This window comes from Lathamus discolor, chromosome W (assembly GCF_037157495.1).
Source record: "Lathamus discolor isolate bLatDis1 chromosome W, bLatDis1.hap1, whole genome shotgun sequence".
Lineage (NCBI taxonomy): Eukaryota > Metazoa > Chordata > Aves > Psittaciformes > Psittacidae > Lathamus > Lathamus discolor.
The window spans coordinates 1,104,471-1,125,563 of record NC_088908.1 but is presented as its reverse complement, the minus strand read 5'-3'; the positions used below and the strand labels follow the sequence as shown (position 1 = coordinate 1,125,563).

The window sequence follows — 21,093 nt, the reverse complement described above, 5'->3', positions numbered from 1 at the left end:
ATCCACCCTGTTTAGAGGGAGGTACTGCCAAACCTGCTACGTCACAAACAGAAAGACCTTACATACAGCTAAAAATATGCAAGTGAAAAAAAAAACACCACCCACATCATTCTTCTCTCAAACATCTGGTATACAGACCACAGCTCTGATCAAACTGAAGTGCTTTGTACCATTAAAGCAACTCTAACAGCAGTCTATGGCATAAACCTCCAACATGCTCCTGAAGCCCACAGACAGGAGCAGGTCCCACTTGTGGAAATGACAACACAAGAACTGAACCTGCAAATAGAAACCAGTCAGTAACTACTTAAACAGCTTAACAGGGGAATTTCTCTAACATTAACAGCCAATGTCAAGAGATGCCATTGGGCAAGAGAAATGCAAGACGTGCACTGTTACACACTAGTTATTTTCTACACTAAATAGCAGCTGCTCCTGCAAACCTGCATGTTTTTTTCAACACGAGAAGTCTACAAGAATTCCTCAATTGCTTTAAACAAAGGTTCTAGCAGTTAACAGGCTAAGCATTTAATTAAAAAATGTCCTGTAGACAGGTTGTTCTACAAATTCCATTTCAAAGACCATCGCTGCCTTCCAAACTTATTGAGAGCTGTTGCCTTTCCCCTTGGGGGCTGTCATTCTCATGATAAACCACCCAGACCCAGCTGGAGGCTTAACCATGTGATCTGGAGCAGGAAAAAGAACTCCTATTTGAAAGCAAAACAGATTCCCTTAGTCTTACTCCAAATAAAAACTCATTCCTACCTCTTGATACTTTTTACAGTTATATCAGAGCGTGCCTTTAAGTCTGTGTCAATAACAGTAACAAGTTCATTTTTTGCTTCAAGTCCAGTAGTGTTGCTTAATGCCTCTTGGCTGGAGCTTTTGAAATAAATGGTTTTATTTACCAGAATTAAGTCAATGAATAAGACTCATTCATCTAGATTCAAACAATGCAATTTTGGTTTAGAAAATATAGCAGCTTACTTGAGATTAGGAGGACTAAATCCCTGCAGAACACTGAGAAGTATTCTCAGTTAGAAAAAGATCTATAGATTTTAATATGAAAAGATAGCTACTTAGCTCTGCACAACCCCAAGCATAACAACAAGCTCCCCAGAGTTCTGAACAGATAGATATTATTTTGTATGCAGACACAAGACTTCAGAGATGCTTATTACTGTTTTAATTGCTCCAGTTAGCTCCTTTCAGCAAGTAACAGAGACATTTTAATGATTCTGGAAAACCACAGCTGGACCCATTTTCCTATGCATTCATTACAAGTTTTCTGCAGCTTCATGGACACGTCACGACCACTTATGAAAATATCACATTTCAGTCCACCAACTCTATCCTACTCTTTTTGTTAATTGTCATGGATTCTGGTTGAGTTACTCCATGAAAATTCCATTCCTATAAACCAGCCCATGCCCAATGCAGTTTTTTCATGCTCTGCAGCATCTGAATTTGAACTGATACAAATGCAGACACCATTAGCTCAGAATTGTTCAGTGAACAAACAGATGAGCAGTGACAAACTTCAGGATTATTCTCACTTAAAAGATACTGATGGGATAACAGTACTTTCATGGGCTTCTGTTGACTACTGCGTGGAGAATCTGCACCTGGGAGTCACTGCACATAGGTTTCAGAATCATAGAATAGTTAGGGTTGGAAAGGACCTTAAGATCATCCAGTTCCAACCCCCCTGCCATGGGCAGGAACACCTCCCACTAAACCATCTCACCCAAGGCTCTGTCCAACCTGGCCTTGAACAACACCAGGGATGGAACATTCACAACTTCCTTGGGAAACACATTCCAGTGCCTCACCACCCTTACATTAAAGAACTTCTTCCTTCCCTCCAGCATATAAAACGAACCACACAACTTGGTGTCATCAGCAAACTTGCTGAGGGCGCACTCAATCCCACTGTCCATGTCAGCAGTGAAGATGTTAAACAAGACCGGTCCCAACACCGATCCCTGAGGGACACCACTCGTTACTGGTCTCCAGCCGGACATGGAGCCATTGACCACAACTCTTTGTGTGCAGCCATCCAGCCAGTTCTTTATCCACCGAGTGGTCCATCCATCAAATTGATATCTCTCCAATTTAGAGACAAGGATGTCGTGTGGGACAAGTCCAGGTAGATGACATCAACTGCTTTACCCTTGTCCATCAATTCTGTAGCCCCATCATAGAAGGCCACCAAATGGGTCAGGCAGGATTTCCCCTTAGTGAAGCCATGCTGGCTGCCACCAAGCACCTTGTTGTTTTTCATGTGCCTTAGCATGCCTTCCAGGAGAATGTGCTCCAAGATTTTACCAGGCACAGAGGTGAGACTGACTGGCCTGTTATTCCCCGGGTCTTCCATTTTCCCCTTCTTGAAAATGGGGGTTATATTTCCCCTTTTCCAGTCGTCGGGAACTTCACCTGACTGCCAGGATTTTTCAAATACGATGGCCAGTGGCTTAGCAACTTCATTCGCCAGCTCCTTCAGGACCCGCGGATGGATTCCATCAGGTCCCATGGACTTGTGCACGCTCAGGTTCTGAAGATGGTCTCAAACCGTATCCTCTCCTACAGTGGGCCTAGGGTCTTCTTTCTCACAGTCCCTGCATCTGCCTTCCAAGAGTTGGATAGCTTCTAACTACAAAGAGGTGGCTGCTGATTCAAAGCCTAACTTTTGGAGATGGCACACAACCACCATGCAGTACCTTTCTTATCTCCTTGGACAGAACAACAAAAAAAAACACACCAAAAAACATTATCACCTCCTTGTGCTCTAGGAAAATACTGCATACCTTCAACATGTCTCCTCACTGTCCACACAGCATTGGGGTTACCAGGCAGCTCTGAGACGGCCATTTCAGATACCTAAGAGTAAACAGGAAGAAGGTTCTTTAGCAAACAAATGCTTAGACTTAAGTACAGTATGTCACCAAACCACCAGCAGCTTTTAAGCTTTCCCACAACATGGTAGGAAAGCTAATAATTCCTAATTCTGATGCTCTCTCCCCATGCCAGATGTGCTACTGGGTAGAGTACATTCAGCACTGCTACAGCAACATCAAAGCTTTAAAACAAGGTCACCCACCCCCAGCAAAGAGAGCAGCAGCAGCTGGCAGAAACACAAGAATGTTCTCACTCAATACATTCAAGTATTAGAAGAGAAAAAATGCAGATGTTTGGAGTCAACTGAACAAAAAGCCTCTGAGACTTTAAGAGTAAACAGTGCAACCCTTATACTTCCAAGAAGCAAGTACAGATAAAGTGGCTCTCCAGACCACAGCAAAAGAATAACTGCTTCATTTCAGCACCCTTACTTCAAGGGCTTTCTTAAAGTCCTTTCCTCTCAAGCCATTCTCCTGAAGTGCTGAAGTCTTACCTCAAGTCCATGTCTTAAAACTCTCAGAGATGACCGGGGCCCCCGACCACAAGCCACATACAACTGTGGTGTGTCTTCATTGGCCAAATCTGCTATCTGCGTGGAGAAACTGTGTCAAACAATAACCGCAGGAAGAGAGACTTAAACTACATACAGAATCACAGATTACGGTTGGAAAGGACGTCAAGATCATCAAGTTCCAACCCCCCTGCCATGGGCAGGGACACCTCACACTAAACCATCCCACCCAAGGCTTCATCCAACCTGGCCTTGAACACTGCCAGGGATGGAGCACTCACAACCTCCCTGGGCAACCCATTCCAGTGCCTCAGCACCCTAACAGGAAAGAATTTCCTCCTTAGATGCAATCTAAACTTTCCCTGTTTCAGTTTTAACCCATTACCCCTTGTCCTGTCACTACAGTCCCTAATGAAGAATCCCTCAGCAGCATCCCTATAGGCCCCCTTCAGGTACTGGAAGGCTCCTATGAGGTCTCCACTCAGCCTTCTCTTCTCCAGGCTGAACAGCCCCAACTTCCTCAGCCTGTCTTCATACGGGAGGTGCTCCAGTCCCCTGATCATCCTCGTGGCCTCCTCTGGACTTGTTCCAGCAGTTCCATGTCCTTTTTATGTTGAGGACACCAGAACTGCACACAATGCTCCAGGTGAGGTCTCACAAGAGCAGAGTAGAGGGGCAGGATCACCTCCTTCGCCCTGCTGGTCACGCTCCTTTGGATGCAGCCCAGGATACAGTTTGTTTCTGGGCTGCGAGCGCACACTGCAGCCGGCTCCTGTTCATTTTCTCATCGACCTGCACCCCCAAGGCCTTCTCCACAGGGCTGCTCTGAATCCCTTCTTTGCCCAATCTGTAGCCGTGCCTGGGATTGCTCTGACCCAGGTGTAGGACCTTGCACTTGTGCCCTGGGTTCAGCAGTAGCAGACATTTTTTTCTCCTTCTTAGTAGCTAGTGCAGTGCTACATTTTCATTTTTTGGCCTGGGAAGAGAGCTGATAATGCTGATGTTTTTAGCTGCTGCTCAAATGTTTGCTCTGGCCAAGGACTTTGTGAGCCTCATGCTCTGCTAGGGAGGAGGGGAAACCGGGAGGAAGCAGAGACAGGACACCTGACCCAAACTGACCAAAGAGGTATTCCATACCACAGCACGTCATGCCCAGGATGTAACAGAGAGTTACCCGGAAGGGCTAGGGACTGGAGGGTTGGACGAGGTATCGGTCGGTGCTCGGCTGGGGGGAGTGGGGCGAGTTATCGGTTGGCTGGTGCTGAGGTGTTGTGTTCTTTCCTCTTGTTATTTCTTTTATCATTATTATCATTGGTGGTAGCAGTAGTGATTTGTGTGATACCTTAGTTACTAAACTGTTCTTATCTCAACCCGTGGGAGTTGCATTCTTTTCGATTCTCCTCTCCGTCCCTCCAGGGGTAGATGGAGGGAAAGAAGGGGGGGGAGTGAGTAAACGAGGTTTGTGGTTGGGTTTAAACCACGACAACTTGTCATGGTTGAACTCCATAAGGTTGGCATTAGCCCACCTCACAAGCGTGTCAAGGTCCCTCTGGATGGCATCCCTTCCCTCCAGCGTATCAACTGGACCACACAGTTTGGTGTCATCGGCAAACTTGCTGAGGGCGCACTCAATCCCACTGTCCATGTCAGCAGTGAAGATGTTAAACAAGACCGGTCCCAACACCGATCCCTGAGGGACACCACTCGTTACTGGTCTCCAGCCGGACATGGAGCCATTGACCACAACTCTTTGTGTGCGGCCGTCCAGCCAGTTCTTTATCCACCGAGTGGTCCATCCATCAAATTGATATCTCTCCAATTTAGAGACAAGGATGTCGTGTGGGACAGTGTCAAATGCTTTGCACAAGTCCAGATAGACGACATCAACTGCTCTGCCCCTGTCCATCAATTCTGTAGCCCCATCATAGAAGGCCACCAAATGGGTCAGGCAGGATTTCCCCTTAGTGAAGCCATGCTGGCTGTCACCAAGCACCTTGTTGTTTTTCATGTGCCTTAGCATGCCTTCCAGGAGAATGTGCTCCAAGATTTTGCCAGGCACAGAGGTGAGACTGACTGCTCTGTAATTCCCCGGGTCTTCCATTTTCCCCTTCTTGAAAATGGGGGTTATATTTCCCTTTTTCCAGTCGTCGGGAACTTCACCTGACTGCCAGGATTTTTCAAATACGATGGCCAGTGGCTTAGCAACTTCATTCGCCAGCTCCTTCAGGACCCGCGGTTGGATTCCATCAGGTCCCATGGACTTGTGCACGTTCAGATTTTGAAGATGGCCTCGAACCAGATCCTCTCCCACAGTGGGCCCAAGGTCTTCATTCTCACAGTCCCTGCGTCTGCCTTCCAAGACTTGGGTGGTGCAGTCAGAGCCTTTGCCAGTGAAGACCGAGGCAAAGAAGTCATTCAGAACCTCAGCCTTCTCCAAATCCTGTGTAGCCAGTTCTCCCAGGAGCTTCCTCAGGGGGCCTATGGTGTCCCTACTCTGTCTTCTTTTTGCTACGTACCTGTAGAATCCCTTCCTGTTACCCTTAACATCCCTGGCCAAGTTTAATTCTAACTGGGCCTTAGCCTTCCTGACCTGGTCCCTAGCTTCCCGGACAACATCCCTGTACTCTCCCCAGGCCGCCTGTCCTTGCTTCCATTTTTTATAAGCCTCTTTTTTCCTTTGAATTTTCCTCAGCAGCTCCTTATCCATCCAAGGAGGTCTCCTGGCCCTCCTGCTGCACTTCCTTCTAGTTGGGATGCAGCACTCCTGAGCTTGTAGCAGGTGATCCTTCAATATCGACCAAGAGTCTTGGGCCCCCCTGCCCTCCAGGGCTATATCCCACGGAACCTTACTAAGCAGGTTCCTGAAGAGGCCAAAGTCTGCTCTGTTGAAGTCCAGGGCAGTGAGCCTGCTGCACGCTCTTCTCACTGCCCTGGGGATCTCAAATTCGACCATCTCGTGATCGCTGCATCCAAGGCTGCCCTGGAGCACCACATTCTATATGCCACACTACTGCTTTAAGAATGCTTTTTTCAATCACTGAAAACAGTGAAGATGCCATAGGTTGTACCATATGCTGGTCTGAAATAACGTCAGGTTTTAACCAACCTCCCTACTGTCCTGGTTTCAGCTCTAAGAGTTATTTTTCTCCTTCTTAGTAGCTGGTGCAGTGCTGTTTTTAACTTTAGTCAGAGAACAGTGCTGATAACACGCTGATGGTTTTTAGTTGTTGCTAAGTAAGGCTTACCCCAATCAATGACTTTCTGAGTCTCATGCTCTGCCAGTGAGGAGGGGCACAAGAAGCTGGGAGAAAGCAGAGATAGGACACCTGACCCAGACTAGCCAAAGAGGTATTCCATACCACAGCACGTCAAGCTCAGTATAGAAACTGGGGTGAGTTACCCAGAAGGCCCAGATCACTGCTCAGGTCAGGCTGGGTATCAGTTGGCAGGTGGTGAGCGGTTGCATTCTCTCCCCTTGTTATTTCCCTTATGATTATTATTGGTGGTAGCAGCAGTGGTTTGTGTTATACCTTAGTTACTGGACTGTTCTTAACTCAACCCGTGCGATTTGCATTCTTTTGATTCTCCTCCCCATTCCCCTTGGAGCAGGGGGGAGAAAGGGAGGAGTAAGTGAGTGAGTGGCTGCGTGGTTCTGAATTACCAGCTGGGCTTAAACCACAACAGCTCTTTGTGGCGCCCAATATGTGGCACAAAGGATTGAGATAACAGATCTGACCAGAGTGTGTCTAATCGTATTTGCGATAAGCATTCATTGTTTCGGATTAATAGTCAGTCCTCGCAATGCTGATTTATTGGCTATCAGAGCTGTTGCGCTTGGTCTCAGAGTTTCAGGATGTTGTACCTTACCTACAGCCAGTATTTGCTGTTTTAGTGTTTATTGGCTGGGGGGCCTGGGCTAAGGTTCTTGATTCATTGTACTTTATGGTAATGACTTGTAGTGCAATAGACTCATTGCTTATGTAACTGGTCTTGTCATGCATTCCTAGCATGGCCATCACCTCTATACTTTGGGAGGCATATAATGGGAATTCTTAACAATTACACTTATTTCTTTTTCCTTCCCTTGGGGGGTCAACCTATGGAAGAGACCCTCTGCTCCCCCACCAGGTTATTTACAGTAGGAGTAGATTCTGGAAAAGTTAATGATTCTGAATATCCTTTCAATGCCCTTGAAAGCAGTCTGCTCCTTTTGCTGGGAACCAGCATGTTTCTGCATATGCTCTCTCTGTTTTGCCTACGGCGTGACCACCCTGAGAACTCCCGATCTTGTCCAATCTCAGAAGCTAAGAAGGGTCGGCCTTGGGTCTTGTCTAAGGTTAAATGACTGTTTAAGAATACTACTAAGAGATCTTCCCCAAGGCTGGACAATCATGAGTGGCAGGGTGGGTGGGATAATATGGGCAAGCACTTAAGGCAGTTAGCCTGTCCAGTGCTTTGGAATTTCACTCCTGAACAAATGCAGAATCCAGAAAAATTAGCAGAACACTTAGACAAGGTGTTCAGTCATCCTGGCAATACTAGAAAGGGACAAATCATGGCAATGTGCTGGGGCTTGACCTACACCTATAGGACCCTGTTCTGTAAGGAGCAGGAAAAAGATGTCCCTGGATCTGCTGGCAAAGAAACAGACGACAGCTATTCAAACCCCAAACACAGCAGCTACACCAACTCCAGCGACAAGCACAGCAGCTACTCAAACCCCAACTGCAAAAGACAATGCAGCTACTCAACCCCCAAGCACAGCAGCTACACCAACCCTGACAACAAACAGAGCTGACACTCCAACCCGGGTGACAAATACTGCACCCACTCCAATGCTGGAGACAGACACTGCAGTCACTCCAACCACAGTGATAGACATTGCAGCTAAAACAAAGGACTAATCTGTGCCAATATCAGTTGCCCCTGTAAGCAAAGGGAAAAAACAAACAACAGCCACAAAGAATAACTCGTGGACTGAACAAAGATGAAGACACAATGTGCGTACTAGAGGGGGTGACACTTGAACAAGAGTTTTTACTACAGGAATCAGAGAAAGAAAATGAAGAGGTAACTTCTCGATCCTCGACATCAGCCGAGCTGCAGAATATGCAAAAAAGGATTTCATCAGTCTTCCAGAGGAGCACATCATCACCTGGTTGCTCCAATGCTGGGACAGTGGGGCCGAAGGTCACAAACTAGAAGGTAGGGAAGCCAAGCAGCTGGGATCACTTGCTAGGGAAGGGGGAACTGACAAAGCAACTGAGAAAGACAAACAAACCCTCAGCCTTTGGAGGCGGCTCTTGGCAGCTGTGAGGGAAACGTTTCCCTACAAGGACAATGTTATGTGTCACTCAGGCAAGTGAACCACGATAGAGAGAGGCATCCAGTCCCTGAGGGAATCAGCCATTCTAAAGATGGTCTGTTGGAAGCCAGATATCAGGAATGAACCCGAAGATCCAGATGAAGTCGAATGTACATGACCCATGTGGCAGAAACTTAAACAGAGTACACCGTCATCACATGCCAACTCAGTGGCATCAATGACCTGGAATGAGGCAGTACCACCAACAGCTGATGAAGTGAAGAGTTTGAAGAAAATCTCACCCTGCCATTTCAGCCAAGGAAATAATGTCCCAGGTGTTCAATACAATTGAGAGACGATCCAACCTATTCAGCTCCCCACGTGTACCAACCCACGCCTCAGCTACGAAAAAGGTGCCCTACTGCTTGAGAGAGAAGATATGGGAAGTTGTCATGGTTTAAGCCCAGCCAGTAACTCAGAACCACGCAGCCGCTCACTCACACACACACACACTCCCCATACACTTCTTCCTCCCCCTGCTCCCAGAGGGATGGGGAGGAAAATGGAAAGAATGTAACTCCCACGGGTTGAGATAAGAACAGTCCAGTAACTAAGGTATAACACAAACCACTACTGCTACCACCAATGATAATAATGATAAGGGAAATAACAAGGGGAGAGAATACAATCACTCACAACCTGCTGACAGATACCCAGCCCGACCTAGGCCATGACATGCTGTGGTATGGAATACCTCTTTGGCTAGTTTGGGTCAGGTGTCCTGCCTCTGCTTCCTCCTGACTTCCCATCCTACCTAGCACAGCATGAGACTCAAAAACTCCTTGGTTGGAGTAAGCATTACTTAGCAACAACTAAAAACATCAGCGTTATCAGAGTTTTTCCCAGGCTGAAAGTCAAAAACATAGCACTGCACCAGCTACTAAGAAAGAGAAAAATGACTGCTACTGCTGAACCCAGGACAGAGGTACACGCCACAGTCCACCCTATGGTTTTACCTGCAGGACCACGGAGGAGACATGACGAAGTGGGATGGAATACCTGCCTCAGTTCTGGAGGAACGGGTACGTGAATTGAAGAGGAGAACACTTGTCAAGGATGATCCTTCCAAGAAAGCTGCTGCTCCAGTTTCTGTTGACACATTTCCCAGATGGAGTGAAAGCGCTGATTTTACTCCACCTCCTGTGATAAAGAAGACTAATCCCTGTCTACCATACGTAAGTGACCACTGTTGTGATCACTATTAGAAGGGCCCTGCCTCCAGCCAGGTGGAGGTAGGGGACGATTGGATTTACTGGACTGTGGGGATCAGATGGCCTGGCATATCAGTCCCACAGAAGTATAAGGCTCCAGTAGATATCGGTGCACAGTGTACCCTGATGCCATCAAGCTGTCAAGGGGTGGAACCCATTTGTATTTCTGGAGTGACAGGAAGATCCTAAGAGTTGACTGTACTGGAGGCTGAAATCAGCCTGACCAGAAAGGAGTGGCAAAAGCACCCCATTGTGAGTAGTCCAGAGGCTCCATGCATCTTTAGCACTGACTATCTCAGGAGATGGTACTTCAAATACCAAAAAGGGTACCAATGGACTTTTGGTATTACTGCTTTGGAGAAGGAGGAAATTGAGCAGCTGTCCACCGTGCCTGGCCTCTCAGAGGATCCTTCTGTTGTGGGGTTGCTGAAGGTCAAAGAACAAGTGCCAATCACGACCAAAACAGCGCAGCAGCGGCAATATCGCACCAACCGAGACTCCCTGATTCCCATCCATCAGCTGATATGCAAACTGGAGAGCCAAGGAGTGATCAGCAGGACCTACTCACCTTTTAATAGCCCCATATGGCCAGTGCAAAAGTCTAACGGAGAGTGGAGACTAACAGTAGACTATTGTGGCCTGAAAGAAGTCACACTACCATTGATTGCTGCCGTACCGGACATGCTAGAACTTCATTATGAACTGGAGCCAAGTGGTATGCCACACTGGATATTGCCAGTGCATTTTTCTCAATCCCTTGGGAAGCAGAGTGCAGGCCACAGTTTGCTTTTACTTGGAGGGGAGTCCAGTACACTTGGAACCGACTGCCCCAGGGGTGGAAACAGCCATGGACTGATCCAGACTGCAATGGAACAGGGGCAAGCTCCAGAACACCTGAAGCACATTGATGACATTATCATGTGGGGTGATGCAGCAGAAGAATTTTTTGAGAAAGGGAGGGAAATAATCCAAATCCTGCTGAAAGCCGGTTTTGCCATAAAACGGAGTAAGGTCAAGGGACCTGCACAGGAGATTCAATTTTTGGAAATAAAGTGGCAAGATGGACGTAGACAGATCCCCACAGATGTGATCAACAAGATAACAGCAATGTCTCCACCAACTAATAAGAAAGAAACACAAGCTTTCTTGGGTGCTGTGGGGTTCTGGAGAATGCACATCCCAAATTACAGTGCGATTGTAAGCCCTCTCTGTCACGTGACCGTGAAGCAGAATGATTTCAACTGGGGCCCTGAACAACAACAAGCCTTTGAGCAAATTAAACGAGACATAGTTCATGCAGTAGCCCTTGGACCAGTCTGTACCAGGCCAGATGTGACAGATGTGCTTTACACCGTAGCAGAGGAAAATGGTCCTACCTGGAGCCTCTGGCAGAAAGCTCCAAGGAAAACTCAAGTACGACCCCTCAACTTTTTGAGTAGGGAACACAGAGGATCTGAGGCTGGCTATACTCCCACTGAGAAAGAGATACTGGCAGCCTATGAAGGGGTTTGAGCTGCTTCAGAAGTAACTGGCACAAAAGCACAGCTCCTCCTGGCACCAAGATTGCCTGTGGGCTGGATGATCAAAGTCAGGGTCTCCTCTACACATCATGCAACCAATGGAGGACGATGGCTGAAGTACAAATATGGGGAGGCCTGGCAGATTGACTACATCACACTCCCACCAACCCACCAAGGCAAGCGCCATGTGCTTACTATGGGGGAAGCAACCACCGGATGGCTGGAAACATACGCTGTGCCCCATGCTGTTAGAGAAAAGGGCAAAATTTTACGATAACTAAATATTAGAAATGATTATATTTGAAAATTTGTAAATCAGTAGTGTGGGTTTGGAAATACTGTAATTTTCCAGTACTGTTTGTAGTTTTGTACCAGAGTTATTCAGTAACCAATGTTAACAATGGTAGGCTAGGTGGCAAGAGCTAACATAATTACATATGGTACAGGGCATACGGGTGGATTTAAGAAAGTATTGTGAAAGTCTATTGAAGCAGAAATTAATGGACACACCAGGGTAGTCAAGTGAGAACAAGACAATGCTGGCGTCCACACAATGGTTGGGATATATCCAAAGAACAGAAAGGTGAAAAAGGACAGAGCGAGGAAGACTTCTTACTTCATCTGAGGAAGATTCCTTACTTCATCAATGCGACCACCAGAGGAGGCTGCGCAAGCGCAGAAGAGGCTGATGTCGTAATAGACTGATGTGGCAATCCTTGATGCATATGTATTAGTTAATGATGCAATCCGTGTTGAATATGTATTAGTAACCAAATTTTTAGTGTATAAATTGCGAACGCAATGTGACGAGGTCGAAGCCAGATTTGGGCGAGTGCCCCTGGTTTCCCAGCGCTGCAATAAAGCACCTCATATAACTATTCCGGTGGTTATGTGTTTATTCTTACGCTAACATTTTGGCGACCCAGATGGGACCTCGCGGGCACTGCTGAGGCGGATCGCATTTCGACGCCGCTCCAGCCGGCACCGAGAGATTCTCGGGGAGCCATCGACCGCGACCGACCTCTGCTGCTCACGACGGACCTCTGACACGGTAAGAAAGGTGCTTTATTTAAGTTACAGAACCAGTTTCTAGTAAAAGTATGGTGTATTGACCTTTGGTAAGGTCTGGTAAAAGCCTGCCTGTTATACGCAGCGAAAAGCTGCGTTTGGCTGGGCTAGTAGTAAAGCCTGCCTGTTAGACGCGGTGAAAGCTGCGCTTGGTTGGGGCTAGAGAGCTCTCGGGGTAAAAGCCTAGGCGCCGTCCGTTAGACAGTAGCGAAAGCTCTGCAGGTTCGGCAAACGTGGTTATGGTATTGGTATTTCTGCTGCAGGATCAGCATCTGTCTGTATAATTCCTGTAACGTAGTGGTAAGTGTGTGTGCGTGTTTTGGAGATCTCTTTGTATTTACAAAATGCCATTGGTCCCTAAGTCGTCTCCATTAGGTTGTTTTTTTTTAAGTCACTGCAAGGAGGGTCGGTTTGGGCAGAGCATGCAAAAGAGTAAACTAATTGATTACTGTAATGTATGGTGGATGCAATATGAATTAGAAGACCAGGAAAAATGGCCTGAGAATGGAACTTTACAGTATAATACTATCTTGCAGTTGATGTTGTATTGCAAAAGGGAAGGAAAATGGGACGAGTTTCAAGGGAGGCAGGAGCGAGCTGGAAAGCCCTGCTGCCGCATTCCTCCCACCTACCTACCCCTCCTCCTTTACCCCTCTCCTTTCCCCACCCCCTTTCCCTCCCTTCAGAAAAAGAAAAAAGGAAAAGGAAAAAAAAAACAACAACAACAAAAAAAACCATAAACCTTAAAAAAGAAAAAAAAAGAAAAAAAAAAAGAAAGATGAAACCTTAAAAAAAAAAAAAAAGGAAAATTGAAAAAAAAAAAAAACATGAATGGCAGAAATCCTATGGAATAATGGTTGTTAAGGTAAATACTAATGAACAATGTAAGGGATGTGCTACTAAGAAAAGAGGTATGGGGTGTCTTGCCTTAAAGAATAATTTACAACATCAGAAAGATATTGAAAGCTTGGATTTGACAGTTGCCCCATCAGCCCCACCGGCATTAAATGAAGAAAGGGGGGAGGAAGAGGATTTTGTAATTAAAAAAATAAAATAAAATAAAAATAAAAGAAATAAAAAAAAAAGAGAATGAATGTAGACAGAATGTGATATAATCAATGTGCCCTTTGCAAGCAGGAAGGACATTGGAAAAATGAATGTCCATCAAAAGGGGGGGCAGTTCGTGTCAACAAGAAATCCTTTTGCAGGATCCGACATGGCTAAAACAATGGTGTTGGGGGATTTTGTTAATCAAAGCTGACTAAGCCGAGCAGAAAATAAAGATCCCCTTGTAAAGATCCAACTAGGAGAGGAGGAAGTAAAATTTTTAATAGATACAGGGGCCACTTACTCAGATTTAAATGACTTGCATGGAAAAATAGGAAAGAAAGCTACAACAATTGTAGGAGCCACAGGGAAAGAAGAAGTGCGACCATTTTTGCAACCCCTAAAATTACGATTTCAAGGAAAAGAATTGACACATGAATTTCTATATGTACCTGAATGCCCCATTCCCCCTTTAGGACGGGACTTATTGGCCAAATTGGATGCAATGATCATTTTGAAGATGGTGAATTAATAATGCAAATCCCGCTAACAATGCCACTGCCCGGAACACTATCCTGGGCCTTGAGAAACAGATTTTATGGCAACACAGCACCCAAGAGAGAACTGAGTCAGACAATGGGACTCATTTCCAGAACAACCTTATAGACACTTGGGCCGAAGAACATGGCATTGAGTGGGTATATCACATCCCATACCATGCACCAGCCTCTGGGAAAATCAAACGGTACAATGGGCTGTTAAAAACTACACCAGGGGATCTGCCAACAGGGCTGGCCCAGCCCAATCAGGACTTTTCTGTACTGTAGAGTGGGATAAAGTTCCTGTAGTGCACATAAAGAATTTGCTGGGGAAGACAGTCTGGGTTATTCCTGCTTCAGGTAAAGGTAAACCCACTCGTGGGATTGCTTTTGCTCGGTGTCGTGGTCTAAAATGGTCCACACAGCTCATCCACTCACTCCCCCCCCTTCTTTCCCTCCATCTACTCCCAGAGGGACGGAGAGGAGAATCGAAAAGAATGCAACTCCCACGGGTTGAGATAAGAACAGTTTAGTAACTAAGGTATAACACAAATCACTACTGCTACCACCAGTAATAATAATGCTAAAGGAAATAACAAGAGGAAAGAACACAACACCTCAGCACCAGCCAACCGATAACTCGCCCCACTCCCCCCAGCCGAGCACCGACCGATACCTCGTCCAACCCTGCAGTCGTCCCAGCCCTTCCGGGTAACTCCCCGTTACCTCCTGGGCATGACGTGCTGTGGTATGGAATACCTCTTTGGCTAGCTTGGGTCAGGTGTCCTGTCTCTGCTTCCTCCCAGCCTCCCCTCCTCCCTGGCAGAGCATGAGGCTCAGAAAGTCCTTGGCCAGACCAAACATTTGAGCAGCAACTGAAAACATCGCCGTTATCAGCACTGTTCCCAGGCCAAAAAATCAAAACACAGCACTGCACTGGCTACTAAGAAGGAGAAAAATAACTGCTACTGCTGAACCCAGGACACTCAGGGACCCGGATATACTTGTTGTGTACTGCATGAAGAGTGGGAAGTCGGGTGTGTACAGGTTACACACAGGTACGAGGTCTTGGAAATTCAGGGCCAGGTGAATGGAGATGGTGAGGCAAATCTATCTAGTGAGTCACCCAGGGCTAGTCACTCACCCACATACCTCAGAACTTCCCCAACCAAGAAGAAAAGAAGAGTAATTGTGGTGGGTGACTCCCTTCTGAGGGGAACAGAAGGGCCCATTTGTCGACCGGATCCACCCCACAGGGAGGTCTGCTGCCTGCCTGGGGCTCGGATTAGAGATGTTAAAAAGAAGCTCTCTGAACTGGTACAGCCGTCTGACTACTACCCACTGCTGGTTTTTCAGGTTGGCAGTGACGAAATTATTACGAGGAACGTAAGGGCGATGAAGAGAGACTACAGGGCCCTGGGACGGCTGGTTAAAGGGTCTGGAGCGCAAGTGGTGTTTGCCTCCGTACCTGTTGCAAGCGAGGGTGAAGGGATATATAAGAAGACTCTGCAGGTTAATGTATGGCTACGTGACTGGTGCCAAAGGCAGGGGTTTGGGTTTTTCAGTCACGGGCTGCTGTATGGGACACCTGGTTTGCTGGTGACAGGCGGGATACACCAGTCCCAGAGAGGAAAAGGGTTTTGGGGCAGGAGTTAGCAGGGCTTATTGACAGGGCTTTAAACTAGTTATGAAGGGGGGAGGGGATTTAACTGGGCCTGTTGGGGACAAGCCCAAGAGGAACATGCTAGGGATTGAAGGATGGCGGGCTAAGGAGGACTATCAATCTCTTGTTTCACTTGTGGGAAAGGATAGCTTTTTAGACCCTGTCCCGCAGGGGAAAAAGGGTACTAGGACTGGCTCCCTGAAATGCCTGTACACCAATGCACGCAGCATGGGGAATAAACAGGAGGAGTTAGAAGTCTGTGTGCGGGCTAAAGGTTATGATCTAGTGGCGATTACAGAGACATGGTGGGACAGTTCACATGACTGGAATGTGGTCATGGATGGCTATGTCCTTTTTAGGAAAGATAGGTCAGCAAAGCGAGGTGGTGGAGTTGCTCTTTACGTGAGAGAGCAACTAGAATGTATTGAGTTCTGTCCGGGGTCGGATGAGGAGCAAGTGGAATGTCTGTGGGTACGAATCAAGGGGCTGACTGGCACGGGTGATACAGTTGTGGGGGTCTATTACAGACCTCCTGATCAGGACAAAGGAGTTGATGAGGCTTTCTACAGGCAACTGGAAGTAGCCTCGCGACTACATGCCTTAGTTGTCGTGGGGGACTTTAACTACCCCGATATTTGCTGGAAGACTCACACAGCCAGTCATTCACAGTCTAGGAGGTTCCTCGAGTGCATTGATGATAATTTCTTAATGCAAATGGTGGACGTACCAACTAGGGGAGCAGCGCTGCTAGATTTAGTACTCGCCAACAAGGAGGGTTTGGTCGAAGTGGTGACGGTCAATGGCAGCCTTGGCTGCAGTGACCATGAGATGGTGGAGTTTAGGATCCTGTGTGGGAGGAATAGAATACCTAGCAAAGCCACAGTTCTGGATTTCCGAAGGGCCAACTTTGGCCTCTTCAGTCAACTGCTAAGGGAAGTCTCATGGGAAAGTGTACTAGGCGGTAAAGGGGCTCAAGATAGTTGGTTAGCATTCAAGGACCGCTTCTTCCAAGCTCAGGATCGGAGCGTCCCAATGAGTAGGAAGTCAAGTAAGGGATCTAGGAGACCGGCGTGGTTAAACAAGGAGCTGCTGGGCAAACTCAAGTGGAAAAGGAGAATCTATGGATTATGGAAGGAGGGGCTGGCCGCTTGGGAGGAATATAGGACAGTTGTTAGAGGATGTAGGGAGGCAATTAGGACAGCTAAGGCCTCCTTGGAACTCAATCTTGCTAGTCGGGTTAAAGACAATAGAAAGGGCTTCTTCAAATACATAGCAAATAAAACTAAAACAAGAGGCAATATAGGCCCACTGCTGAACGAAGTGGGTACCCTGGAGACAGAGGATATAAAGAAGGCAGAGGTGCTGAATGCCTTCTTTGCCTCTGTCTTTACTCCTGCAGACTCTCCCCGAGGGCCCCGGATTTCTATAGCCCCAGAAGGAGTCAGGACAAAGGAGGAGTTTGCTTTGGTAGATGAGGATTGGGTTAGGGATCAGCTATGCAAACTGGACATCTGTAAATCGATGGGTCCGGATGGAATGCACCCACGGGTGCTGAGGGAGCTGGCGGAGGTCATTGCTAGGCCACTCTCCATCATCTTTGGTAAGTCGTGGGAAACGGGCGAGGTGCCTGAGGATTGGCGGATGGCAAAGGTCACACCAATCTATAAGAAGGGCAAGAAGGAGGACCCGGGTAATTATAGACCGGTCAGCCTTACCTCCATCCCTGGAAAGGTGATGGAACAACTTATTCTTGACTCCATCACTAGGCATATCAAGGATGAGGGGGTCATTAAGAACAGCCAACATGGTTTTATGAGGGGGAAGTCATGTATGACCAACCTTATAGCCTTCTATGAGGAAGTGACTAGGTGGAGGGATGATGGTAGAGCGGTAGATGTAGTTTTTCTTGATTTCAGTAAGGCATTTGATACTGTCTCCCACAGCATCCTCATAGATAAGCTAAGGAAGTGTGGGCTTGACGATCAAGTAGTGAGGTGGATCGAGAACTGGTTGAAAGGAAGAAGGCAGAGAGTTGTGGTCAATGGCGCAGAATCTAGCTGGAGGTCTGTGACTAGTGGAGTTCCTCAGGGGTCAGTGCTGGGACCGGTGCTGTTTAATATTTTCATCAATGACCTGGATGAGGGAACTGAGTGCACCCTCAGCAAGTTTGCTGATGACACAAAACTGGGAGGAGTGGCTGACACACCAGAGGACTGTGCTGCCATTCAGCGAGACCTGGACAGGCTGGAGAGTTGGGCGGGGAGAAACTTGATGAAATTTAACAAGGGCAAGTGTAGAGTCTTGCATCTGGGGAAGAACAACCCCATGTACCAGTACAGGTTGGGGGTTGACCTGCTGGAAAGTAGTGAACGGGAAAGGGACCTGGGGGTCCTGGTGGATAGGAGGATGACCATGAGCCAGCAATGTGCTCTTGTGGCCAAGAAGGCAAATGGCATCTTAGGGTGCATTAGAAAGGGAGTGGTTAGTAGGTCAAGAGAGGTTCTCCTCCCCCTCTACTCAGCCTTGGTGAGGCCGCATCTGGAATATTGCGTCCAGTTCTGGGCCCCTCTGTTCAAGAAGGACAGGGAATTGCTTGAAGGAGTCCAGCGCAGAGCCACAAAGATGATTAAGGGAGTGGAACATCTCCCTTATGAGGAGAGGCTGAGGGAGCTGGGTCTCTTTAGCTTGGAGAAGAGGAGACTGAGGGGTGACCTCATCAATGTTTACAAATATGTAAAGGGTAGGTGTCAGGATGATGGAGCTAGGCTTTTTTCAGTGATATCCAGTGATAGGACAAGGGGCAATGGGTGTAAACTGGAACATAGGAAGTTCCACGTTAACATCAGGAAGAACTTCTTTACTGTAAGAGTGACAGAGCACTGGAACAGGTTGCCCAGGGGGGTTGTGGAGTCTCCTACACTGGAGATATTCAAGGCCCGCCTGGACAAGTTCCTGTGTGATGTACTGTAGGTTACCCTGCTCTTGCAGGGGGGTTGGACTAGATGATCTTTTTAGGTCCCTTCCAACCCTTGGGATTCTGTGATTCTGTGTACCTCAATGGGATTTAATTTTGGGGAAAAACAGCCAATAACCTCACTTATATGCTGTTTTCTGCTAACACTTCTATAGTCCATCAGCTACATGCCCATCTCCACTCTGGGCTTTGAAAAGAAGGCATGTGCTGTCATGATCATCAGCTGAGAAGTAATAGGAAAAGCCAGCAGCAGTAGAACTGTCCTCAAATCTCCGTCAGCTGACCCTAACTTCCCTCCACTCGTCACCCCAACAAAGAATGAATTTTGATGAAACCAGACGAGCTCAGCCGTGACCAGATGAGTTCATCAGTGTCATCAGCAGGCAACAAACCAACACTACACACCATCTCTCCTGCCCCATGTCCTGGTTTCAGCAGTAGCAGTCATTTTTTTTCTCCTTCTTAGTAGCTGGTGCAGTGCTGTGTTTTTGTCTTTCAGCCTGGCAACAGTGCTGATAACACTGATGTTTTTGGTTGTTGCTCAGTAATGTTTACTCTGATCAAGGACTTTTCTGAGTCTCATGCTCTGCCAAGGAAGAGGAGAAGCCGGGAGGAAACAGAGACAGGACACCCGACCCCAAATAGCCAAAGGGGTATTCCATACCACAGCACATCATGCCCAGTGTAGAAACTGAGGGGAGTTACCTGGAAGGCCCAGATCACTGCTGAGGTCGGGCTGGGTATCGGTCAGCGGGTGGTGAGCAATTGTATTCTCTCCCCTTGTTAATCCTGTTATCATTATTATTGGTGGTAGCAGTAGTGTTTTTGTGTTATACCTTAATTACTGGACTGTTCTTATCTCAACCCGTGGAAATTACAGTCTTTCGATTCTCCTCCCCATCCCTCTGGGAGCAGGGGGAAGAAGTGGCAAGTGAGCGAATGGCTGTGTGGTTCTGAGTTACTGTCTGGGCTTAAACCACGACACCAGTCAAGCAGAGGTCTGATGGTTAGCTGAGGGACAGCACAGGACTGCTGCTGACACCCTGTGTCCAGATATATACTCATCACCTCAGGAATCAAAAGCCTGCCAGGCCAGGTACCAGTCTTAGGCAGCTGCCTAAGGATTTAGCAGGCTTGCTTTTCTACCACCATTTACTATAGGGCAGTATTTCTGGAAACCTAGGATCATGTAGCTTTGGTGCTTCTGCTTACACAGAAATACTCTGAAGAAAAAAATTCATACATCTATGATCAACTCCTCTGTAGATGAGAAAGACTTAAGCGGTGAATAAGAGCTTTCAGATGGCAACATACCTGACAACACAGAATAGGAGACAAACTGTCCAACTCATCCACCAGCACCAGGTTCTTGAGAAGTCGTGGCTGAAAAAAGAACGTATCTCCTTCCTCAAGAGGCATGGCAGAAGAAAACTCTGGCTCCTCATCATCTTCACCCAGATGAGCTATCTGGTACAAGTAACTTGAGACAGAGAGCAAGAACAACGACATATTCAGTGTTCATTGTAGCCTTCTCCAAGTATGGTATAGACAGATATTCAAGCAGCAGAGAGAAATTCTTCCTGATATTATACAGTTATTGAAATTTAGTCTTAAGGATTGTCTTGGTGACAAAATATCTAAAGGGAATCAGAGGCTTGCAAAAATTCTTATGTTAGAGCCAAAGCAGCAACCAACAGCTGATGCCAAAAGCAAGGCCAATGGCTAAGACTGCAACTCTACAGTTATCTTTTTTACTGGAATATTCTCACCTCACTATTTTAAACCACATTCCCTATTCCATTTTATGAACTTAAGTATCACAATAATCAAGTTAAATTTCAGGGGGAATGTGGGGGGACACGGGGACAGACATGACAAAACAAAAAACCACCCAAGATATAGACTGGTTTACTTCCTGGTTTTAATAAAGCTCAAATGACTATGGCTTCAAGAGCTTGGTTTATACAACCCAGTTGTCACTCCAGTAAAGTGGCTGGAACTCCCTCAGGTGGCTGACTGCAGATATAGCCAGGGGAAAAAAAAAAAAACAAACCAAAAAACAAACCCAACAAAACCCCAAGTACAGATCTCCATTCCTGTGAATCCCCAACTCAGACACTGTTAAACCATCTTCAAAGGTGTGCAAAATCTTTGAGCCTTTAGCATACCCTAGAACACCAAACTGAGAATTGAGAAAGCCCTCAAGTACACATATGGTAAGGAAAGGACCACAGTTACTGATAACAAACCCTATCTACTTCTGAGTGGGCCACAATGTTCAATGAAAGCTATCAAAC

At 46.9% G+C, this 21,093-nt stretch overlaps 1 protein-coding gene across 1 annotated transcript in view; it reads right to left on the bottom strand.

Moving 5' to 3' along the window:
* The window catches only part of LOC136004426 (splicing factor 3B subunit 3-like), a 62,491-nt gene that overhangs the window by 10,187 nt on the left and 31,211 nt on the right, over positions 1-21,093 (bottom strand). Inside the window, exons 7-9 of the mRNA XM_065660913.1 lie at positions 20,111-20,276; positions 3,392-3,487; positions 2,808-2,880 (exon numbers count right to left, since the gene is read on the bottom strand). Coding sequence (XP_065516985.1) covers positions 2,808-2,880; positions 3,392-3,487; positions 20,111-20,276 — 335 coding nt within the window. The remainder of the gene's footprint in view (positions 1-2,807; positions 2,881-3,391; positions 3,488-20,110; positions 20,277-21,093) is intronic.